Source organism: Pempheris klunzingeri, chromosome 10, assembly GCF_042242105.1.
Source record: "Pempheris klunzingeri isolate RE-2024b chromosome 10, fPemKlu1.hap1, whole genome shotgun sequence".
Taxonomy (NCBI): domain Eukaryota; kingdom Metazoa; phylum Chordata; class Actinopteri; order Acropomatiformes; family Pempheridae; genus Pempheris; species Pempheris klunzingeri.
Genome location: NC_092021.1, coordinates 18,143,401 through 18,168,761, shown reverse-complemented (window position 1 = coordinate 18,168,761; position 25,361 = coordinate 18,143,401). Strand labels below are relative to the sequence as shown.

Here is a 25,361-nt window from a genome sequence, read left to right as displayed (position 1 = left end):
AACCCTCAGAAAGACATCAGTTCTTTCTCAAACATAGAATAATATTTAAAAGAGCACGCCAGGGCAACTGCGTCCAGCTGAGATCACAAACTGTAATGTCCAGCTTGAGCAATGTCCTCCACATTTTGTTTCAGTTTCACTTTAACAAATTGTTCAAGTTTGTTCTGTTGTCATCTTTGTTGTAATTTCCCCAGCTCCATTTCTTTTGCTGAGTAAACCATTGCTTTGTTTTGCAGATTTTAAGTTTGAGGCGGCAAGGGAGAACACTTTACCCCACAGTGCCTGAAAATGCAGAGAGGGATGCCCAGAGTCTGTTTGTCCAAGAGGTAAGATGCTTTAAAGACCCTGAAAACATAAATACAGCATGGCGGCATTTATTATCTTTATAGAAAAGAGAGGTAAAAACTAGTGCAATCTTTATGATAATGAGAGAAACACAAATAAAACTTAGATTATGCCTGAATAAATCTACAAAACAACTGTTTCTTTTATGTGCTGTGTGTACGTAAACACTTCAAGCACTGTAACTGAATACACAAATGTAGTTAGTTAATTAGATTGCAGAACATGAAATAAACCTGGTGGCAATAAGTGCAAAGTCTGGTACAAGAGATCAGGAAGTGGCTGGGAAAGTTTAACACCTGCACGTAAACCACACAGAGCCACTGCTGCAGAATGGGGACACTGATGTGAGTCATTACCCAATTTGTGACCTAATATCAGCAGCGATGTTGACAGAACATCACAGCAGATCAGGAAGTAGTCTGTAGAAACTGTAGTGTAAATGATATCTTGGCTCATTACATATAATTACTGGAGGCAGCTGGACTATTTGTATAGTATGTCCTCATTAATATATATATATATATATAGATACTGTACATATATACATTTACACACCAGGGGACATAATAATAGCAATAAAGTGCAGATGAATTTCTGCAGTCCTGAACTTTATCTTAATGGTAAATTAAGAAGCAGGCGTTTTATTAATAGTTAAGGGTTAATAGTGTTCTATGTCTTTGCCTGTATATATCAGCCATCAGATGGTTCAGCTGTGGTATTCAGTTCATTTGAATCATTTTTTTTCAAGTCCTGAAAAGCAATTCGGTAGCAGCAAAGCGCCATAAGACAGAGCAAGTTGTAATCATTCTTAAAAAACGCACAGAGACGACAAAATTATTACCCAGTTAGAACTGGTTACATTCTGAATTATAGCCACAGGAGGGGAAATATATTATCCTCCAACCATCACTGTGGTCTACCATCCGGCCCCTGCATACTGCTCTCACTGTCTTTTTAAGCCGGAGACCAACTGAAAGTTCACCTTCCAGGTCAAAGATGTCTGAAGTCATAAAGATACTAAAACTTCCAGTCAAGTGTGTGACATCACCAGGACAGCTGTGCGGATAAATCCCAGCAGGAGCCTCTCTGTTTCCGACTGCTCTCCTGATCAGGTTGCATTTGGTCTCCCTGACGGGGCAGTTCTTGTAAATTGCACATATTTCTGCAGAATAGATACCAGTGAGCTGTTCCCATTACTGACTCTAACAATGAACAGATGTCTCTTTTCCAAGTAAGAGATACACTCCCTCCCAGCGTGTACTGTTGGATGGTTACACCGAGTGTGAGCATTCACCACACACTCAATTTTTCTGAAGGATTTCACTGCATAAACACTTTAACTGTCACTCAAAACAACCATTATTTTGTATTGTGATAGTGCTTTATTTATTTAATAAAAACAACTGTAACAAGCTGTTCGTCAGCTGCTGCATTTCACTCATCAGAACAAATCAGCATTTCTTCCTTTTAAAGAGTCTCATCTTGCCAATACACTTCCTGTTCAATGGGCTTTTTGCTGAAATTTGAGGATTATGTAGGAGCCTGACTTTAAACCTGCCAGAGTTGACCTAACTTTTAAAGGGGAACCCCACAGATTTTACACATCAAGGTCTGTTTACAGGTCTTGGGGAGTACTACTGCCTAATGTGAAAAAAAAGTTGTATAAAGTCCTTTGTGGCTTCAGTGGGAGCTGTGCAAAATCTGATAAATTGCCTCAAGGGATCACCCAAGGCAGTTTTTTATAAGACTACAAGTTGGAAAAAACAATCTTGGGATGTGGAGAAAGAAATGAGCTTACCGGATCTCTATCGCCTGTTTTACAACACTTAAATCACTATTAGTAACATGTAAATTTCCCCCTATGGGGGATCAATAAAAGAAGTCTAAGTCTAAGTCTAGTACAAACAGCTGAATTTCTGACTAAACTGAATCTGACTGACTGTCTGTGGCTCAGTTGCACTGTGGGTAATGTAGGCACTGTGTATTTTCATAGCATGTACACACTGCACGGTATATTATAGTGTCCTGTAACTAGTTTCTATTGTTTTCTCAGTGCATTAAGACCTACAAGTCTGACTGGCACATCGTCAACTACAAGTATGAAGACTATTCTGGAGATTTTCGACAGCTTCCAAAGTAAGTGTAAAAAGCACTCTCAGAAAAACACCACTGTACACTATATTCACAGAGGTAATGTGGTGGTGAGCCAAGACATTCTTATGATAGGCAAGTAAGAACAGCTACTGTGTATAATATATGGATGCCAAAGATTTTAAACTGAAAGACACAGCTCACCCAGTTTGCACCCAGTTTTTTGTTTTTAGGTCACCCACACAAATTGTCACCTTTTTGTTTCCTGTTTCTGACACAGTGTTTCTGTGACTTAATTACAAGGAAACCCAGCGTGCAAATATTTCGTATTTCCGTGCAACAAAAGAGTGTTTCCTTTTCACGTTGCACTGGATAATTCCCGACTGCAGTCAGTTTTGAAAAACACCCTCATTGTCCGGAGATTGTGTCATTAGCTCCGGCCTCTTCCCCAAAGAATATCTATTTTACAGCCAAGATGTTAGAATATGAGTTGACAGTGACCTTCACACTATCCCCGCTGCCAAATGTTCTGTCACTTTACTGAATCTGGGGAAGTTAAAACAATACACCGTTGACGTTGAGGTTGTTAAAAACCTCCCACTATTTTCAGTCCAAGTGATTGTTACCTTTGGCACATTTTATTTTCCAGCAGGCAGAATACACCTTAGCGTGTCTCCATGAACACTCCTGGAATTTGTCATGAATGTCGCCTCTTTCTGACTCTCTCGTGAGACAGCTGCAAGGATGCAAAATGACTTGTTTTTAAAAATGACAAGAGCACAAAGGAAAAAAATGTAAGGAAAAAATCTTCAGGCCACATGTGTCAGAGAAGGTTTGCAAGCTGTAGAGAAATGGATATCCTGGACTAAATCTAAAAATCACACATAAATGTGTTCCAAAGTGGCAAATTAAGATAATATCATTGTAGGTTGTATGTGCTCTTTTACAATGTAGCTGTTTGTTTATGAGAATGAATTATTTTACAGCAAAGTGTCCAGGCCTGATAAACTGGCTGTCCATGTATTTGAAGTGGATGAGGACGTTGACAAAGATGAGGTGAGTCTTTTTTTCATTACAACTCTTTAACAATCTTTACATCCCCTGGTGTACCAAAAAAAACAATCCAATCAGTAACTCAAAGTAGTACATGCATCAGCCGTGTTTATAGAGAATTTGCATTATCCTGTTTCTAGATTGCATTTATAATCAGAATCACATCTTGTTACCAGAGACCTGGCCCAGAGAGGACTGCATGCTGCTAAATGTGTCTATTTCCAGTCATCAGTTTTGCCTTTCCTGTTTTCATTAAAGCTGTTAAAGAGATAAAAGGCATTTTTGTGTCTAATAGCTGAATTTAATGGAAAGAATTAAGTGTAATTAGACTTAAAGACTTTAGCTGGCGCACCATGTCTCAAAACAGCCTCTTTTTTTTTTTTTTTAAATAGTGAAATTTTCAAGCAGCTTTTCATCCTCTCTGTAATCCATGTATGACGGAGTGGGTGTGTGTTTCTGCACAGATTAAATGAGTATTTGTTGTCTTTGGAATGGCTTGTGGGAGTGCACTACAACGAGGCTCATAAGTCACCCGACAGACTTGATTTGAGTCTTCAAAGACAATAATACAAAGCTGTGACTGAAATGATGTTTAGCGTACTACAGCGTGAGGTCACACTGCCTCACAAGATGCATGATGATGATCCTGACCTTCTCTCCTCACATGATATGTCAAACTGCACCTCCTAAAGGCAAAAAAAAATCACTAATATCTGAAGTACACTGTTTACACACAAACTTTGGTTGTTTTTTTTAATCAATAGCTCTAACAAGTGTCTTTTTTCCCCTTTTAACCACGTGTTAGTTAGTGCAGCTGTGACTGAGGAAAGCTGTGGCAGGTCGTCACGGGTCATTCTGTGCTGTTCAGTTACCTCTGACAGGACAGGAGGTTTAGGGCAGGACTTCAACACAACTAATTACTAGATCCAAATCACCCTTCATTCAACCCAGGCCTCTCTCTCTGGCCCACAGCTCTTCACAGCAGCTTCTACAGGGAGGCTTTTTGTGCAGATTTAAGAAGAGGATCTGAATTCTTCCTCTAAAATCTGCAGATTAAATTTATGTTTTTGTTGTTGTGTGATTTGGGTCATCCTCTCTTTGTCTCGCTGTACTTTAGTAATGGAACTGTTTGGTTCGCTGATGTTTTTTGGGGGGAAATTAGAGAGAATAAATCCAGCGGTTTGTGTGCCTCTCTGGGGACTGTTGAAAGTTGTCTAGACATTACCGAGGAGAAACAGGTACTGAGCATGGAAAAACCAGATGCTTCTCAGATCAGAGATACATTATAATTTCTGCCAGCACTTTTAAAATCCCCTTTTGCTTTATTAGACTCAGAGAAGAAGAAGTTTAACAGGATGGAGACATCTCGAAAGGCAATTCTCTCTGCTCATTGTGCAACTTTGTCAGGGATTCCTCACTGTAGTCTTTCAAGTGTAACTGTAAATGACATATCCTCTGCTCATGTGAGGCTGATCTAAACCAGGACAGGACTGTAGAGTTTGTCCCATCCTTCATTATTCTCCTAATTGGTTTATTTTTACAGCTGGTCGATTATGGTAGCTTTGTGCTTGGTCGTATGCGAAGCACGTGATGTCATGCTTCAAAGGATCAGGTCCATGTGTCGTGGCTCTGCTCTGAAGGTCGAGATATTTATTTTATGTTACAGTCAGAGTTTGTTTAACGATCCTCTGCCTGCGTATTTGGACGGAGACGGACCTCAGAGTGTGGGCTCTGTGTCATCTCAAACCTCAACATCAAAGGTTTTCTGCACACTTAAACAAGACTGTGGCAGAGCGTGTTTAAAAGCACTGGTGATATGGTATGATGATCCCTTACAGCAATATCCAAAATAAGCCATGTTGAGTCTTCCTTAAGCAAAATCTGCCAAAGCTTTATCTGCACATTCGTTTATTTTCACAATTTGTGGGAAACCAGTGTTGTTATTTTTTGATATATGGGTAATTTGTCAATTTTTTTTAAGCATTGCAACTTGTTTCAACTGGAAGAAAATGTGAGATCGGTTCACTCTGTTGGTACATTTATGTTGTGTTACAGTAAGAGGATTTTAAGAATCAATGAATAGACCACATGCTTTGCTAAGATTTTACCCTCTTGCAGTGTTTAAAGTATCAATGTGTATTAAATTGTCTGATCTTGTGATTTTCCTGCAGGATACGGCCTCCCTAGGATCCCAGAAAGGCGGCATATCCAAACATGGCTGGCTGTATAAGGGCAACATGAACAGTGCCATCAGCGTCACTATGAGGGTGAGACAGTGGTGATGGCCAGCGGTGGTCAATAAATCGATCGATGTGTTTTCTATTGTTTTTATAAGTGCTTTTTATTATTCGTTTATTTATCTTTTTTTTTTTCCTTTTTCTTCTTTTCCTTTCCTTTTATTTATTTATTTGTATTCTTATTTAATTGTATCCTTCTTTTCGCCAATATGTAATTATAGACTATGTATTTTGGATTTTGATATAATTTACCCATACAGCACAGAAGACATAGCCACTTTGTACCAGTTGTACGCTGCTTGTTATGTTTTGTTCAATAAAAAAGAAAATTAAAAAAAGAAGAATCTATAAAGCATATGATACAGTCTGTCTTTACTATATCCGTCCATTGTTTAGTATGGAAGGTTTAGTATGGACCAAGTTTTAGTTAGAGGGCTTCTTATTACTAGCAGTCTAATCGTGTACTGTATGTGTTTTGTTTTGTTTTGTTTGTTTTTGCAGTCATTCAAGAGGAGGTATTTCCATCTAACCCAGCTAGGGGACGGCTCTTATAATTTGAACTTCTACAAGGATGAGAAGATCTCCAAAGAGCCTAAAGGAACCATTTTCTTGGATTCTTGTATGGGTGTGGTTCAGGTACGCTCTAAAATATTCCCGTCATCTCTGTCTGGAAGGCAGTGATGGCTAACCCGCAGTGATCCTAGATCACTCGTCACAGGCTTTGCCAAACGGGACATCCCTAATGGCGCAGAGGTAGAACAGGATGTGGCCTGGGAATTAAAATGCTATCAACTAAGAATACAGGCTCAGTGACTTCCTCTTTGCAATTCTTTTCTCTAAAAATATATTTCCCGAAATGCTGGGTAAAGCAGAGGCTATGAACGGCAAAATTTTAACGCATATGTTTTTATACCACTTAACAATAAGACTTTCCTTATAAAGGATCACAAATTGTTCATAATAAGTTAATTATTGAAGTATTTAACACTCTATAAATCATTAGTAATAGCCGTTATAACATTAGATAAAAAGGGCAATAGTGACCTGCTGCTCGCCAAATAATGAGCTCACATTTATCTGTACTGTTAAGCGTCAGATCTCATTGGTTATCTCATTGGTTATCTGATGGATCTGTCAGATCCATCAGATATTTGTTAACAGATTACTGGCATGTTATCACCGTCACTGCGTCTTAATAGTCAAAAAGCTAAATTGATATCAAATGACCTGATTGGCACATTAAGGCTTTGGCAGTGTTGTTGATGTTGATGTGTTTTATACTTTACAATTAGGCTCAATTTTGTCAGTTCTTAACGTTAGTAACTCATTAGTAAGATCAATGAGTAGTAAACAGTAACTGGATCTTGCCAAACAGTGAGCCTGCATCGATGTATGTAACTGTTGTAACTGTTTTATAATTGTTTATTAATTATTTATAAAGTGCTTACAGTCTAACTAATAACCTAATTATAAGCCAGTTGTGAATCATTTTTAATGGTACTCTGATTGTAGAGTGGTACTGATTTCTCAATGAACAGTGATGGACGGCTGCTGAAAAGTATCTGTGGGACCCTCTTTAGTTCATTTCCCTGAAACCTGAGCTCTCCACTCCCCAAGGTCATACTTTACTGCTGACTCTCAGCTGGTGAAACAAGGTGAATGCTGAGGTCTCACTCCTGTGCACTTTCCATCTGCCTCACAATCAATGCCGCATGCAAACATCTGAATGTAGGCCAAAACTCGCTGAGCGCGTTATCATCTGTCATCCCAATAGATGGAAAGAATCTGATTTTACTGATCAGGCACCCAGCTGGCATTAATCAGATATTCATATTGTTATTGGTGAAGGAGAAGGAAGATTGAGTGTTTTTCCAGGACTGCCTGCTTCTTATTGTGTGGAGGGGGACAGTTTTCAGACCAAAATGTAGGTGGAGGTGAGGTCAACACTTGGTATTTGAAATATTTTTGGGGGGGGTTTCAGTGCAGATTATGGCGTCCGTGCCGTCCCCAGAGTTAATCGGACCTCCATACCACCCAGTTTTCAACCACAGACCTTCACTCTGTTACATTCCTCAGTGGTGGAAGAAGTGAAGTAAGAATTCACTCCTGGTTCAGTCCAGTCTGGTGAGAAATGTAGGCAGAGTGCATTGCTAACTTTTCTGTGCCAGTATATTTCCTTTTTTTTTTTTTTTTAATGGCACAGAAATGTTATGTTCTTCTTTGTTTTATATCATAAAACCATCACTTTAACGTTAATAAAAAAATATGAATAACATTTTTTCTAGTTTTTATATATTAAAGATTATATTATATTTAAGATTCTTAGTAATAAAATGTTAGGATGACACACTACTGTACGTACACCTCATTATATATAATCTACAGAACAACTGTGTACATAAAACATCTGTAATGACCAGTTAACCAGATAACAGGGGAGTGCTGAAGAGCCTAAACTTTTATTCTCTAATTTATCTAATATCGCAGCTACAGTTTGACTAATAGTAGACACATAATTCAAATAATGTTGATGAAGATTACTCAAATCTCTAATCGCTCTAATCAGTGCTCTGTTGGACTAAATATATTAAGTTGACGCCACATTCAAAAACTCTATTTCTTCTCAGCTAGATTTAATACATCTGTAATCAGCATTGATTTGGCATATATAGCCCATACCACTTTCTTCTAATCTGATTTGAGTGAAAATATGTGAAATTAAACAGATACTCTCAAATATATTGTGATTTATGATAGTCTTTTATACACTGATGATGATACAGAGCCTGTACTTTAATCACTAAACCATTCTGTTGGTGATTAACCCACTGCTAGCGGGCACTGCTACACATTCGGTACCATTACGCAACGCCTTATTTGGAGCTATAAAGATCACGTGACGTAAACTCAAGCTGCAGAAACAGCTCTATAAGTGGAACTGCAGATGTTAAACTCCGCAACCATAATGGCATGTGGAGTGACGTCACACTGAGCCTCAAGCAGCTCCTGCACTTTGTTAAGACGCCAACATGCAATCAAACACACAAAGCATAGGCCACATATTAATTAGGTTCACGGCGGTCCCTGCAGGTTAACAAGCAGCAAAGGGGCTAAAAGATGTAATGGGTGGACGCTTTATTTTTTCTTCTCATATTGTATAAGAATGCAGATACTATGGACAATCCAGAAAAGAAGTGGGTTTTTTTTAGAATATTATTAGTCATTTCCCCAAGGATGTGTACAGCTGTGTTGTCTTGAAAATTTAGACCAGTCCTCCTACTGTCTATCAGATGATTAAGTCTGTTTATCAAGAGACCAGTTTTATTTCCTCTCTCCATATTTACTCAGCCAGTCTGCAGATAATGACTCTCCCTCTCCCAATCACTCCCACTCTGCTGTTTCAACATTGTAGGCAAGCAACAGTGATAACCACAGAATAACAATCCACTAACTGCTGAAAATAATGAGATGACTTTCCGGTATCGCTAAAAAAAAATACTCCTCGAACACTTACACTCGAATACTTTTAAAATGTTTAACAGGCCTTCAGCTGAGTCGCTGTGTGATGGACAAACTGCAGCTGATTCAGCAGTTATTGGTTCTGAATGGGCTCAAACAGAGAAGAGCTGGGGCCCAAATGGGGCAGTGTCGTCACCGTTCATGGCTGTTTGGAGGTCAGAGTTCAGCTCTGCAGTTCCAGCTCATTTTCTGTTGACTTCACTCAGCAGCTCCATCCCACTTTAAAGAGTCTCTGCTGTGGTCCTGGCAGAGCTGGAGGCTTTATTACGCAGATGGAAATAACTCCGTCTCTCCCCAACTCTCATTGTCCATTTGCTTTCTGTGGCAGTTAAATTAAATCTGGGCTTTGCTTCTCATCTCTTTCCAACACAGTGACTCACATTTAGTCGATTTTTGGAGTGAAATGGTGTCATATTTAGTCCACTGTATTGTGATTGAGTCTTTACTTTGCCTGAGCGTCCTTGGTTTTGCAGATTCAACCTGCATTGTACAACAAAATGAGGATGAGGGTAGAGTGAAGAAGTAGAAGTGAAGCTAGCTATGATTTCGATCATAAATAATCTGCTGCCTTCTGGTGAGCTGGCAGTTGTTAGATGTTAACTTTGGAAGGTGAGATGAAACATTCCTTCAGCCCTGCCATGTCCACAGTCGGGTATTTGATTTTTAAATGTGAAAAACTGGACTTAGTCAATCAGCCATTCAATATCAGATACCATAACATTTGGCAAACATGAAGCCCCCTCTCCTTCAATAACAAAAAGTCTTCTTGTTTTATTCTTGAGTTGTATTTTATCTTCCAGGTTTGACTCTTTATTAATTCAAATTTATTTTTCTCCCCCTTCTTATCTCCGTTCCTGCCGTAATCTTCTCCTGCGTCGTGGCTGCAGAACAACAAGGTTCGGCGGTTCGCTTTCGAGCTGAAGATGCAGGATAAGAGCACCTACCTGCTGGCTGCAGACGGTGAAACAGAGATGGAGGACTGGATCAACACACTCAACAAGATCTTGCACAGCAGCTTTGAGATTGCCATGCAGGAGAAGAGGAATGGAGACATTCATGATGGTGTGTGTTTGTCTGTCTGGCCATAATTTTCCAGTGCCTGAAGAAACACAAACATGAAATGGAATATTATTTTGCGTTGGTCCTGTCAAAACATTATCCAACTTCTTAATGAGATTATTTATGTTTGTCACAGTCCTGTAAGAACATCTATGGTTTAATTCAGAAATCTAAAAAATGTCAGACAAAAGCGTCTTTTTCACTTCAGTAAAGTGCCTGAATACTTCCTCCACCACTGACTGTATGTATGTCAGGATATTCTTAGTGGGACATTGTTCATTCACACCAACATCCACTCACCACTCGTGGCTCACTTCTCCCCAGCTTCTTCCTGGCCCTGTAGTCTAGTGTATTCTGTGGAGATGTGATACCAGACCACCCAAGCTTTTAATACTCGTCTCCTGTCTCATAGGAGGCTTAGCCATAGAGGAAGCGGGCTGAATGCCTCTGCACAAAACGCTCCACTAATCTTCCCTAACTCCTCAGGTTTTAATAATCACGCTGTGCATAAGAGAAAAAAACAATTCTGCTCAAGGAGCTTTCTTGAAATATACCACCGAGACCTGCAGTATCTGCATCTGAATCCTGGGTGATTCCTAAGCAGATAAATTACTATTTACTAGACTTTCACATGTCAGTAACAGATTAAGGAGGTTTTACAACACAAGAGGCTTTTGTTTATGCGCTACAATATTCTGATTTCTTGTATTTTCCTCTAGATGATGATCTTGGAAAGTCAGACAGTTCCTCTGGCAGCATGGACAGCTTTCAGGTAGGTCCTACTTTCTCAGCTGGATGCTGATACATTCGGTACATCACACAGAGCTGCAGCATTAAATCTCAGTAACTCATAGAAGTTGTGAGGAAGAGGGCCTCTATTGCTACAAACATGTGGCTCGAATTTAGATTTAAGAGTAACCAATTACACACCTAATTTCTCAGACATTCAATTGTTTTTGTAGATCTGACCTGACATAAATCACAGACCTCTTGTCATGTGACAAACAACAGAATCATTTCCACAGTGCGAATCTTCTTCCATTCAGAGTTTTATTTGGGTTTCATCCCAAAAACAGCACTGCAAATTAAACATCGGGCCCAAACACCTGCACCCAACAACATTCAAAAGCTCACACTTGCTTTCACATAATGACATCTGCATCAAGAGTTGTAAAGATTACAATAGAAACATCTTTGTTTTTGAATGAGGTGCTGACTGATGACTTACAGGCTGCAAATGTTTTTCTTAGTGTTTCAGAGGAAAGCTCTTTATACTGTTAATGCATTGATTGGTACACAATAGTAAAGCCATATGTGCATGGAAACTGTTGGTAACAGTTAACGGGGAAACTTCTTGACAGGTTACAATGAGGTGCTCTGAAACGTATGCTGGTACCACCTGACTCACCACTGAGGCTGTCTGCCCAGCGTGATCAGCCTGTAAAAAATGAAGCCTCTTTTCCAGATGGGCGAAAACAATGTTCTAATGATTAAACCAACTGACTGGAAATCACTCAGACGTTGCTTCTGGCGTTTAAGACAGTTTCAGGTTTAAATCGATTTAGGAAATGCCTTTTCTCTCCTCAGAGCGCAAGAGATGTAGAGTCGAGGATGAGAAACGAGACCAGATTGAAGCTGTTCACCCTGGATCCTGACACACAGGTAATTAAATGCAAAGCACATTTAAGTTCATGTATTCCCATGTGGTAATAAGATCCAACCTAACGCTCCCTAATAAAATGTATCGCCTTCCATTGTACTGTCTTTAGAAGCTAGATTTCTCAGGAATAGAGCCGGATGTGAAGCAGTTTGAGGAGAAGTTTGGGAAGCGTGTGCTGGTGAACTGCAACGACCTCTCTTTCAATCTGCAAAGCTGTGTGGCCGAGAACGAGGAAGGGCCAACAACAAACGTAAGACAGTCCACAATAGGCCCTAAATGACACAAATGTTTTCATCCGGCTGACTAAAGACGGATGAGATGGTTTGTTAGAGCGGCCGGATAGACTCTCCTCATTATTTGAGCTGCTGAAGGACTCCTGTTGGCATAGCAACCAGGCTACAGGCCCAGTAACGGCAAACAATCTGTATAATGGAGTCAGATGTCCTGCTGTCCCTCCGAACAGAAACTGTCTATTAAAGACTCAACACGCTCTTTCTCCACCGACACTGACATGACACTCACACACACACACACACACATACACACACACAGATACTTTGAGTGTGTTCATGCAGCTCCCTCCACTGACATTATAGTGGAATAGTTACTATCCATTCTTAACAATCCAATTTTCCTGATGAATCTAATTCCTCAGCACAGGGTATCTGCCAGTATTGAGTACCAATAAAATACTAGTGTCCTCTTTGTCCAGAGTTTATCTGATCTGCTACAGAATTGTTACTTTTCTCTTTCTCCAGGTGGAGCCATTTTATGTCACCCTGTCACTGTTCGACATCCAGAACGGCAGGAAGATCTCCTCTGACTTCCACCTGGACTTAAACCACCCGTCTGTAAGGGGCATGTTGCCCAACAACACCAGTCAGTATATGAACGGGGGAGGAGAAACCCACTCTGAGGGGCAACGGTTGGTCCATGGGGTGCCAGAGGCAGCCATGCAGTATCCAAGACAGGTAAGTCACATGAACAAAACACATCAGATCAAAAGTTAGGGGTTCACCAAAGTCAGTAGGATTCATCCTCTGGGGACCATTAATGTACAGAATTTCATGGCAAACATGAGTTCACCCAATAATTGAAAAATCAATAAAAATCAGATATTTCTGTCAGGACCAAGGTGATCACCTGAAAGACGGACATTGCCATCTTTAGCATGGCTACAAAACATTATGCTTGTCTTTTGTTCAAATTTTATTCAAGCCTATCAATTCATTAGGTAAAATACACATTAATAAATTCTAGCTTTTTCATTGTGTCCCCAGGGAGTGTTCTCAGTAATGTGCCCCCACCCAGATATCTTCCTGGTGGCTCGTATAGAGAAAGTGCTTCAGGGGGGAATCAACCACTGCGCCGAGGCATACATGAAGAGTTCAGACTCCAGCAAGGTACTGACCCACCCACGGGCACACAAATCACCATCTTCCTCACTGGACAGTATGTTCCCCCAGACTCACAGATTCCAGCAGATTATTCCACATTATACACAGATAATCATCCTTGTTTTTAAGTGCTGAGCAGCTGCGCAGACTGTAAATGTAGCTGTGCACCCTGAAGGGATCCTGGCAGGTAGTAATGTGATTCAGGCCCACATCACTGGAACCCTGTAGGCGTGTCTGTGTGTTATTTTTTTAAGCATGTGTGTGTGAGGAGGGCATTTTATCAGGACTTATCTCTGTGTATCTGTGATGTGCATGCTGAATATGTTACAGTGCTGCAGGGCTGAGTCCAACTTGTGTGTTTAAATCACACTGTGTTACTGTTTCCCACTAGGTGGCACAGAAGGTCCTGAAAAATGCCAAGCTGGCATGTAGCCGGTTAGGCCAGTACAGGATGCCCTTTGCCTGGGCAGCAAGGTACTTTATTATTTTTAACTGCATGTTATGTGTATTTTACACCAGGACCACAGCCCCTACACACACTCAACAATAGTATATTTGAAGGGACAAGAATACGCTATTATGAACTGCTTTGCAATTTTTCTATAATGTGTAAAAAGTTAAATGTGGAGTGATTTAAATTTGTTCACTTAAGATTTATATATTTATAATTGATTATTTGGAGTTCTTCTCAAAAACATTATCTCAACTGTTAACAATTTTGATAGTTATGGAGAAAAAAATGCTTCTTTTTCCAATGAAACACAACCATCAAAGTACTTTTGCTGATTCAAACAGCTGCGAAGATAGATGTGTTCAGGGCCAGAGAAATGTTCCTCACTCTTCTTTTCCTTCTTGCAGGCCTTTGTTCAAAGACGCTTCAGGGACGCTTGACAAAAGTGCTCGTTTCTCAGCTCTGTACAGACAAGACAGCAACAAGCTATCCAATGACGATATGCTCAAACTGCTGGCTGATTTCAGGAAGTTAGTAATGCTTCTACGGGTGCTCAGTATTATAAATTGTCTGAGTAGTCTTGCAGATGTTCTGGAAAGGGAAATATGGAAAATATGTCCCTATAGGTTGTACTTTGAAAAATGCTGGCTAGTTTTGAAAATAAGATGTTTGCTCCCATCTGTTAATGTGCTGTGCATGTATGTCATTTGTCTCTGCTCAGTAGATGATATCAAAGACTTAACTGGAGTTTATTTTCCTTTCTCCAGGCCAGAGAAGATGGCCAAGCTGCCTGTAATCCTGGGAAACCTCGATGTTACTATTGACAATGTAGCCCCCGACTTGACAAGTAAGGCCTCTGAAATCGCTCCACGCAGCCAACATGCGAGACGAAAGCTGTTACTGCTCAGGAACAGATTGATCACATTGTCTGCGGGCTGTTTATTTTCTCTCCCTCCCTCTTGCTTCTGTATATAGATTGTGTTACCTCATCCTACATTCCTGTGAAGCAATTTGATGTCAGTGAGAAGACCAACATCTTCTTTGAAGTGGAGGAGTTTGTGCCGTGTATAGCCAAATGTTCCCAGCCTTTCACCATCTACAACAATCACCTCTATGTCTACCCGAAGCACTTGAAGTACGACAGCCAAAAGTCATTTGCAAAGGTATCACAAACTTTTTCTTGTATAGTTTTACTTTGCAGGTTAATAAACACAGGAATTATGACTTTGTCCTTCATATGTGTCCTAAACGTTTCCTATATTAGACAGTAAAGTTTAAAGATCTAACTGTGCAGATTCCCCATCTGTTCTTGTGGTCTGAAGTCACCGCTCCTTTTCTGCCAAAGTGTGGCTAACTGGGACACTTTTGCTCATTGTGTCTGTCCTTAGGCGAGAAACATAGCTGTCTGCATTGAGTTCAAGGACTCAGATGATGAAGATGCTGTTTCACTCAAGGTAACGCATCCTAGAGTTGCTTGTGAATCTCCAAATAACCACCCCTCCTGCCACAGTATCTGACCAACAGCTGTTATCACTCCACAGTGCATCTATGGCCGACCTGGAGGACAACTGTTTACCAAAAATGCCTTTGCTGCAGTATTACATCACCAGCAAAACCCAGAATTCTACGATGAGGTGAGACACACTCGCCAAATGTCCTAAGACTCAGTACCATTCATTTTTATGAATATATAAGTCAATACAACTAGTGATAATAATATTTCTATGTGTATATCTAATTCCTTAGTTTAAGATTGAGCTGCCAACCCAGCTCCATGAGAAACATCATCTGCTGTTCACCTTCTACCACGTCAGCTGTGATAGCAACAGCAAGGCCAGCACCAAAAAGAGAGACCTGGTTGAGATTCAAGGTAACACACTGCAGCACTGAACGTCACACTGAGCTTTCAGATTCACAATCACATGATTTTAGATATCTGTATTTTGTTTCACTTTCACATATAGTGTTATGTCTGTGTGAGTTTCTATTTTATTTTTTATTCTCACTTAATTGTATTCAAATGTACTTTCATGGTGTGTTTCTTTTGCACCTTGTCACAATGCATTCAACAAGTGCCTTGCTGTTGAAATGTGCTGTACAAAAAAACACACCCGGCCTTGCCTTATTGTCTTGTTTTTGCTGACTATCATCGCCTCTGTCTGTCTGCTCTCAGTGGGTTACGCCTGGCTCCCCCTGCTGAAGGATGGCCGGGTGATCATGAATGACAACCACATCCCTGTGGCTGCCAACCTGCCTGCTGGATACCTCAGCTGTCAGGAAGGTGCCAGCAAGGTAGAGTGTATCCTCAAGTTGGTAAACAGCGATGGCCCACTCAGAGTTCAGCTTGTTCTTTCTGTCTTTTGTGCAAAGCTGATTTATGTCACTCTTAGGCTATGCTAATATGTTTTGGAGATGTCGAGCCAAAAGCCACAACCCACAATATAAGAACTGAGCACATTTGTAGAGATAGTGATATGAAAATACTGCAGAGTATTTACTGAATTATTAAGTGAGTGTTCCTTTTTCTTTGTATTACAGCACTCAGGTCCTGAGATCAAATGGGTGGATGGAGGCAAGCCTTTATTTAAGGTGTCCTCTCACCTCGTATCCACTGTCTACACTCAGGTTAGTTTTTGCTTCGTAACAGGATACAGTGAGCACACTGCCGGTTCATCCTTTTTTTTTCCTTCTGTTTCTTTTGTCACGTCTCAATTTGTGCTGTGACTTAATTTAAACCCAGATTCATGTAGTACATTTGTGTATTCTGACCATCTTTGTGCCTCTCGTAGGATCAACATTTGCACAATTTCTTTCACCACTGTCAGAGCGCTGCGGCTACACCCTCTCTGTCAGGAGGAGAACTTGTCAAATTCCTGAAGGTAAAACAATAAGTGTAAAAAATAGGTATTTTTGTACAAATACTGACTAATATACTGATAAACCTACCAGTTAACAGTATATTACAGAATGCTTTTTGTTCAGTTGATTTGTAAGAATTGTATATATTTCCATTTTTATTTTCTTAATGTTTATTTGTTTTATTTGTTCATGTCTTCTTAGTGTAGACCTTATGTCTTTATTACAGACATTGTGTTGCTGTCTTGAAGGTTAATTTCTTGGCTAGTAATGGCTGCGGATACTTGAGAGAAACTTCAGAGAGACTGTTAATGCTACAATGAGTCATATTTAAACCACAGTCCACATTATTGGCATGCAGTCTGCATCCCAGTGTTGGCAACTACTGTATAACTGAGTGCACGTGCTCTGGATGCAAGGATGCATAAATTCAGGAGTGAGAATTAAGTCTGCACAGAATGACATTTGTGATACCTAAAGTGAGAGGTCAGACATGTTCTCACACTTTAACTCAGCTCATACGCACTGTGAAAGCTCAGACAGTCACACTTGGTTGGGGTTAAATCACATGGAGATTAATGTTCTACTTTGTGCTGTGGCTTGTGAACAGCGCAGCCTTCTGGACATTTTGTGCTGAGCTTTTTCTATACAGAATTGAATTGTTCCTTTACCTGCAAATTCAAGGCTGCCACCAGTAAATCTGTCACATGTCTACTCCTAGCTAGCGTGATTCTTTTTTTTTTTTTCTCAGTTCACTCTTCCCCTGGTGCACATTGACATGGAGAGCAACATTTGGTCCAATGCATCTCACGGGCTCTAATGTAAACACAGCAGTGAACACGAACAATGGCCCGAAGGTCAAACAGCAGGTCAGCCATGCTGACTGGCAGCTCACCAAAGTACTTGGCAGAGCTTGTGTTAGTTTCCTGAACATAGGGAACGATGCACCAGCGCAGAGGCCAACATGCTGCCATGTTACAGGCAACTGAAACATAAGGCGTGGGTGATTAGCACAGTGTTGTTCACTCATGTCCTCCTGCTGTTGATATAAAATTAGTGTCTTCACACGGCATAATTTCTCAGCCCCGTGTGCTCTTTGGAGCGGTGAAGTAAGACAACGTCACTGTTTTTCACATTCATTCTCCTCATATATGATAATGATGATGTTTTTTTTTACCGTCAGAGTCTGCATGCCATGGAGAGTCACGTGATGATCAAGTTCCTGCCCACCATCCTGAATCAACTGTTCAGGGTGCTAACCAGTGCCACCCAAGAGGACGTGGCAGTCAACGTCACTAGGCAAGTTCCCCTGAGATAATCCTTGACTTAACAACAACTTAAAATTCAAGTAATGTTGTGTGGATTATGAGAATCTGACATAGAATTGAAAATTTAGCTTACATTTTCAGCATTTATGTATACAAGACTTAAATCACCAAAGTGATGATATATATATTTCACTTAATGAAGGTCTGAAGCCTGAAATATCAGTGTGCAAGAGCAGTAATAATTTAAAATGAAATTAAGCATGGGTGGTGCTGTCTGACCTCCGGCTGCCTCAGCTCCTGTCCAAACCATTTCCTTACACAAGCTTCCCCTTTTCACTGTTTACTTGTAGAGTCATGATTCACATTGTTGCCCAGTGCCATGAGGAGGGGTTGGAGCACTACCTGAGATCATATGTGAAGGTAAAATCCACGTCACAACTCACCATACATATGTTTAGTGATTGTAGTAAAGGATTCTTATCGTTCTCTCTGCCTGTGTCTGATATAGTATGTATTCAAGACTGAGCCACACACGTCCTCCACCAGCCGATCAGTGCATGAGGAGCTGGCTAAAGCCATGACTGCTATCCTGAAGCCATCCACGGACTTCCTCACGAGTAACAAGCTCCTCAAGGTAACATATTTGTACTTTTTTAACCACATGTGATTATAACTGACATGTATTTCCTCTTTATTGTTCTCTGATTGACGTTTGTCTGCCCCACAGTACTCCTGGTATTTCTTTGAAGCCTTAATCAAGTCCATGGCTCAGTACTTGATTGAAAGCTGTAAAGTGAAGGTAAGTCTGCCACAACACATGTGTTTGGCTCAGGGGTGTCTGCTCCTGTCTGCTTTATTACAGCTTAGGCTCTTCACTGTGGTTTAAAACATGCCATGTCTTGTGGACAGCCACAGCACCACAGTCAAAGTATTATGTATCCGACGTCTGTCCCACACTACTGTGCAGTTTAATTGCCTGCATTTGTTCGTACCCCGTAAGCAACCACATCCCTGTGTTTAACCTCCACTGGCTCAGCGTTGAGGCCACAATGGAAGCAAGTAAATTCTCCACAAGAGCAGGTCACACCAGCCTGGAAACTGTGAAGCTTTGGTTATAGTACAAGGCTGGCAGTATTGCATCCCATGAAGAGACCGAAACCTAAAACATTTTAGTCCGTCTGGCAGTAATTACCAACTTCCCTACACTGTCTATGGCTCTCAGCCACAAGTCCATTTGTTTCTTCTAAAGATGTAAATCATTGAGAGTGGGGCACAAATGCATTGTTTCAATTTTGAAGGACATTAAATATTTTTTTAAATACAGAGCACTGTTGATCTAAGCACATTTAACTCTATCAGGAGTGTATAGTACATTTGTTGGGGTCTAGTCAGCCATTAATGAATACACATTTCATGTGCTTGTGAGTATTTTCAGCAGCAGCAATGTATGTTGGATTTAAAATAAGCTATTGTCCTCCTGCTGTCCTTCATTATGTTCATTATGCTGCATGAAGGAACATGATCTCAGTGCAGCATGTGTTTTTAATAGTTATTGGACAACAATGCAATGTAAGATATTACATTAATGGTTGGCTTTGGTCTTTTTATGGGACTTTCTTTTTTGTACAGAACAAAAATATCACCTGACTTTATATGAACATTTGTGCCTTCTCCTACAGCTGACCAGGAATCAGCGCTTCTCAGCATCCTTCCATCACACTGTGGAGACTCTGGTCAACATGATGATGCCACACATCACTCAGAAATACAAAGACAACCTGGATGCCGCCAGGAACGCCAACCACAGCCTGGCGGTCTTCATCAAGGTCAGCAGCCACAGTTACCTAATCTTGCCTGGTTCGAGAACAACTTTTTATATATTTGCTATAAATAATGACAGAATTGCTTTTCCTCATCCTTCTGTAGCGCTGTTTCAACCTGATGGACAGAGGCTTTGTGTTCAAGCAGATCAACAACTACATCAACTGTTTTATGCCTGGAGATCCGAGGGTACGCTGATAATACAAACACTAACAGCATTTACATTAGTTTCTTTTGTAAAAAAGCGCTAAGTCCTATATCAGGCTGTGCTCCACATACGTTTTGAACAAGAACGTGTTTGAGTGTTGTATTAAAGCTGTCTCCTTGGTTCCTGTTGTTTCTAAATGCAGACGCTGTTTGAGTTCAGGTTTGAGTTCCTGCGTGTTGTGTGCAACCACGAGCACTACGTCCCCTTAAACCTGCCAATGCCATTTGGAAAGGGAAGGATACTGAGATTTCAAGGTGAGAAGACCATCAAATGTATCCACTGGTCGAGTAAAAAGCTAGATGGTAGCTTGCACAGGTGCCAGTGTGCTTACATCGCCTGGGTTTCATTAGAAAATAGAAATAAGAAATGAAATTTTAAAAAAAAAGCTGTTTTATTGTCAAAAGCCAACACATAAAAATGGTTCTGCTTCTTCTTCTACAACTCATACATATATAAGAAAGAAAGTGTAATTAATAGTTTTTCTGTTGTGGTAGCCATCTTTGATTTTATAGAACACACTTTGTCTCTTTTTTGTGTTCCTCAATTAGCTTTATTATCTCCATATGATACAGTGGAGTCATACGATACTCCAGTAGGTAAGTGAAAGGGTGTGCTGCTTGCTTGTCATCTCTAAAAAGAGCAGACTTGGATCTAATCATTCAACCATGACTGGAAAATCACATGTTCCAGTTTTGCTGCATCCTGGTTGATGTAGCATTATTTATTTTTCCTTCTCAAGGCTCTGTACTGACGTTTCAGTCGTATATGTGTATAGAAGCCGAGTTTGGCTCTTTGTGCAGATGTGGGTGATTATATGTGAATGTGTTTTTTTTCTTCCTTGAAGTAGCTTGGGATTTATTGCTTGTGATGAGAACATTATTTTCCGCCATTAATACAAATATCAGATCAAAACAAAACAAACAAACAAATGTAGGTTTTATAGATAAAGAAGATAAAAGTAGACGAAATGGTGTGTTAAATTTGATTACAGTCATTTGGGGAAATCTTTGTGAGTGTGATTTGGGGTTGCTTTACTTCTCTTTAATAATGTTGGAAACCATCTGTGAACAGCTGCCACTTTAATCTTGTTTGTCTTCTTCTGCAACAATCATTGTAGATGCAGCTCAGTCACACAGCCTGAATTTGTCAAACACAAATTCCTGTTTTTGCTTCTGTTAGATCAAAGTCAATAAGAATCATTAGTCAGAATGGGGGATATTTGCATTGTTCACTAATCTTTCTACTGTCAAATCTGTCCTGTTTTCTTGTTATTAATGTCATTGGGTCAGATTATCATTAAATTTCAAATGTGCTCTCATTGTTTTGTGCTGTATGTCCTTTGACATCCTTCAGCTACCTCTCTGTCAGCCACTCCTAAACTCTTCATCCTCCTCTTCTTCCCCTCAGACCTCCAGCTGGATTACTCGCTGACAGATGACTTCTGTAAGAACCACTTCCTGGTTGGGCTGCTGCTCAGGGAGGTCAGTGCAGCTCTGCAGGAGTTCAGGGAGGTTCGTCAGATAGCCATCCAGGTGTTAAAGAGTCTGATGATAAAGCACACATTTGATGACCGCTACACCTCCAAAGTAAGTAACGCCGTCTTACCTCTGCCTCTTGCATTTCCACTGCACTTCAGTAGCTGGTGTGGGTGTATGAGAACTTCTGCTGAGACATTTATTTGTTTTTCAGAGCCAGCAGGCCAGGTTGGCCACCCTGTACTTGCCCTTGTTTGGTGTGCTCCAGGAGAACGTCAACAGGCTGAATGTGAAAGAAGTGTCCCCATTCGCCATCAACCACTCCAACAATGTAAGGGAGCCACCTAGTGGCTTTTTTTAAAATACTTATGTACCATAACTACTGAATTATCAGTTCATATCCTAAATCAAGAAAAACATCAAAACATGACATAACCCTAATTCTTGACAACTATACCCAGATCACCTTAGAAAACTACATAAAGAGAAGAAAAACATGGTAATAATGAGATATAACGGGAAGAAAAAGGGGAGGGGAGACTGGTGCCGCAACAGTCTAAAATGGCGAAGTTGTTAAATGACAAAGATATCCTGTGCAATCAGCTGATTTGAATGACTAACCTGAGATTTTAGGAGTTTTTAGGACTTGGGTCATCACGTACACACACACACATGCACGCACGCACACACACACACAGCTCGTGTCTTTTCATGAGTACATACAGCCCCATGTAGTATGTGTGTGTATAGTATGTGGGTTTGTGTCCATTAATCTGTTGCACTGTTTCTCCTCAGAATGGAAGAGAAGATTCACTTCTTACCAACGCTTTGATGACCCCTCCCAGGTCCAGCACCTTTCTGGACACCAGCTTGCACAAAGATGTTTTTGGAGTCATCTCTGGCACCTGTAAGTGGAAAGGTGACACTGAAAAAATAGAAACATTTAAAAAAATGTTTTTATATAATGTTTGCTCCTTTTTTTTTTAAACAGCTTCACCTCACACGTCGTCAACCCCCAACATCAACTCTGTGCGCCACGCAGACTCTCGCGGCTCACTCATCAGCACTGATTCTGGGAACAGCCTGCCTGAGAAGAACAACGACAAGGGCAACTCTCTGGACAAGGTACATCTCAGAGAGTGCTGCAAGATTCCTGTCAAGTACTTTCATACAACATTTATTAGAAACTAATTGTCTGTAAGGCATATCAGAGGTCCCCTTGTTAGAACAGAAATACTTCAGAGAGTCGCCCCTTGTTAACATGTACCATTAACTCCTCCACCTTATCTGTACGGCTGGCCGTGGCAGACGGAGAAGTTTGTACGGCGACACTCTGTCAATGTCCTTCGCTTCTTTATGGAGAGTGAGGAGAACGTGCTCTCTGTGCCAACCAAGCGTGTCACCATGGACTTCTCCCTGCTCTCTGCCCCCAGTGCGCCAGAGAGCGCCCTGCAGCCCAGCGTTTCACTTCAAGTACAAAACGCCTCCTTCCTTCACACAGTCATCCTCCCTCCTAGGAGTGTCCCATCTGGGAATGTTAGCGTGTGTGTGAGAGTGTCCCAGTGTCCTAAAACCTAAGCCCTTTCTTTGCCAAATGATTCTCAGGCTTTGGCCTGTTTGTTGTCTGGTGTCATAAGACGGAGCTGCTTTACCGCAGGGCCTCACAGTGTTTGTCTCCACTCTTTTTCCAGACATTAATAAGCATGCACATTAAAGGGATTTCTCACTTTTGAGTTCCTCTCTTGTGTGCTGTGTTATTGCTGTCACTGACAGACAGCCTCGAGCTAAACAAGAGAAGCCCATTATACACAATGGATTGGATTTTCACTGTTTGTGCTTTTGTGTGTTTTATCTTCTGTCTAAGCTGTTTTTATCTGAGATCTGTGGTACCACCTACAGATAATTAGCATTTAATCCAAAATGTTTTATTCAAACTTGTATGAAGTGTATGAAAATAACTGCACCACAGTTTTTGTCCACCTTTTGAGGAAAACTCAGTTTAGCCTTGTGGTTATCCACTCTAAAAACGCCCATTAAGAAGCCAAAGCCATAGCCTCATACTTTCCCCTAAGTCATCCGCAGCCAGTTCCATGGTCTAGACTAACTGCTGGCAAAGGAATGTGCTTGGTAAATCGCCAACCCCTTGCTGTGGTAGAGCTGTTGCTCCACTGCTTCGGTTCTGTTTTCTCCCTGCTCTCTGCCTCAGCTGGGAGAAACGATTGTGATTGTTTTCCAGTGGCAGTTTTTCCACAATGCGTAGAGCCCTGCAACATCTGACTGAATGACTGCTCTAGTGTAGCTTGGTCACTGTGATCCCAGGCCTTCAGAAAACCCTTATTGATCATGTCATAACCATTCTAAAAGTCCCCACATATAGTTTTTACTAGTTTTCTTAATGTTAGCACACTGACCAAGACTTAGTTGTCCAGACGTTGAACTGTGACCACAAAAGCAGATGTAAAAGATGTTAAAATTGCTATGGTAAAGCCCTTTGTCTTTTGGAATGACACAATAAAAGCTGACAGTAGTTTCTGTGGACAGTACTGTGGTTTATCTTGGGGCAGCAGAAGGAGCTAGACAGAGCAAAGAGCCCTGACTGGATAATGTATTTGTCTGTCTGTGCCTGACCAGATTCTTTCTCCCTCAGAATCAGCCTGCTTCGACCCTGGGCAGTACCCTGCTGCGATGTGATAAACTGGACCAGGCAGAGATCAAGAGCCTCCTCATGTGCTTCTTACATGTGCTCAAAAGCATGTCTGAGGGTAACATCTCGCTCCATCTCTCTCCTGCTCTTTCTTTCTGAACATCTGTACTCGCGATCTCTCTCTGCCTGATGCTTAAACACTGAGCTCACTTAAAGTCTGTCATCCAAAAACACACCGAACAAAACAAATCATCTCTACAATGTCAATCTCTGTCTCTTCCAGATGCTTTGTTCACATACTGGAACAAGGCCTCATCTGCTGATTTAATGGACTTTTTCACTCTAGTCGAGTAAGACATCTTAGATTGCTTTCATGACGACATTAAAAGTAAAGCTTAAAATGTGATTGGGACTGATTTTTCACGTGCTTTTCCTCACAGAGTTTGTCTCCATCAGTTCAGATACATGGGAAAGAGATACATCGCAAGGTAATGTTGTTGTCAGTATCTGAATGCCATGCATGAATGTTAAACTTTTTAACTTAAATTATGATTGAGCTGAATTCAGGATGAAGGAATTCAGGCTTGCAGTACAGTGGTTTTCCAGTCTTTTACTGTAGCATACCCCCACACTCCCTTATAGATGAACATATACCCTAAATCATGTCCCAGGTGTCTTAATTTCATCAGATTTTGAACTAGATAATGTTAATTATTTAAAAAATATATCATTGCAGTATTTTCTAATATATATATGAACTATTACTTTTAGTTTTTTACCATTCATGTATACTTTTAGCTAAGTGTTTCAACCCTCTACTTTTAACGTTTCTATTTCAACTGTTTGTACATTATTTTATGGTTAGATAATTATGTCAGTCTTTTATCTACAACTGTCTACAACCATTTATTTGTTACGTTTAACCACATATGTCAACTGTTTATTCATGAGTTTTAGCTTTAGTCATTTTAGCCAACTCAACTTCCCTGCTCCCTAATGAGGTTTCAACATGCGGTATCTCACTGGTGACTCAATTGTGATATATTTTCATGTCAAATTGTAATTTCTATTATTTCAAATGAATTGAGCTACTTTCAACCCCCTGGTCACTGCAGAAATAGCCCCTGGGGTGCAAGATCATCCAGTGTGAAACATAATTGCTAATGTTTGTGACCGTGGAGGGATGTATGCTGAGCACGATTATTCGACAAATAATCAAAATGTATCCAAATACACATAGTGCACTCTCTCTACAACCTTGGATCTCTGGCCTTGAC

At 40.6% G+C, this 25,361-nt stretch overlaps 1 protein-coding gene across 1 annotated transcript in view; it reads left to right on the top strand.

Annotated features, from left to right (window-relative positions):
- The window catches only part of LOC139208812 (dedicator of cytokinesis protein 9), a 73,740-nt gene that overhangs the window by 37,766 nt on the left and 10,613 nt on the right, over nt 1–25,361 (top strand). The window contains exons 3-38 of the mRNA XM_070838561.1: nt 237–326; nt 2,399–2,481; nt 3,423–3,492; nt 5,661–5,756; nt 6,228–6,362; nt 10,133–10,307; nt 11,024–11,076; nt 11,892–11,966; nt 12,074–12,214; nt 12,723–12,935; nt 13,245–13,367; nt 13,753–13,835; nt 14,220–14,342; nt 14,580–14,659; nt 14,788–14,975; nt 15,201–15,266; nt 15,354–15,446; nt 15,559–15,682; nt 15,986–16,104; nt 16,351–16,437; nt 16,602–16,691; nt 17,852–17,967; nt 18,287–18,356; nt 18,445–18,570; nt 18,664–18,735; nt 19,616–19,762; nt 19,863–19,946; nt 20,108–20,219; nt 20,514–20,561; nt 21,373–21,551; nt 21,655–21,771; nt 22,236–22,347; nt 22,432–22,565; nt 24,088–24,202; nt 24,368–24,434; nt 24,525–24,572. Of these exons, the coding sequence (XP_070694662.1) occupies nt 237–326; nt 2,399–2,481; nt 3,423–3,492; nt 5,661–5,756; nt 6,228–6,362; nt 10,133–10,307; nt 11,024–11,076; nt 11,892–11,966; nt 12,074–12,214; nt 12,723–12,935; nt 13,245–13,367; nt 13,753–13,835; nt 14,220–14,342; nt 14,580–14,659; nt 14,788–14,975; nt 15,201–15,266; nt 15,354–15,446; nt 15,559–15,682; nt 15,986–16,104; nt 16,351–16,437; nt 16,602–16,691; nt 17,852–17,967; nt 18,287–18,356; nt 18,445–18,570; nt 18,664–18,735; nt 19,616–19,762; nt 19,863–19,946; nt 20,108–20,219; nt 20,514–20,561; nt 21,373–21,551; nt 21,655–21,771; nt 22,236–22,347; nt 22,432–22,565; nt 24,088–24,202; nt 24,368–24,434; nt 24,525–24,572 (3,854 nt within the window). The remainder of the gene's footprint in view (nt 1–236; nt 327–2,398; nt 2,482–3,422; nt 3,493–5,660; nt 5,757–6,227; nt 6,363–10,132; nt 10,308–11,023; nt 11,077–11,891; nt 11,967–12,073; nt 12,215–12,722; nt 12,936–13,244; nt 13,368–13,752; nt 13,836–14,219; nt 14,343–14,579; nt 14,660–14,787; nt 14,976–15,200; nt 15,267–15,353; nt 15,447–15,558; nt 15,683–15,985; nt 16,105–16,350; nt 16,438–16,601; nt 16,692–17,851; nt 17,968–18,286; nt 18,357–18,444; nt 18,571–18,663; nt 18,736–19,615; nt 19,763–19,862; nt 19,947–20,107; nt 20,220–20,513; nt 20,562–21,372; nt 21,552–21,654; nt 21,772–22,235; nt 22,348–22,431; nt 22,566–24,087; nt 24,203–24,367; nt 24,435–24,524; nt 24,573–25,361) is intronic.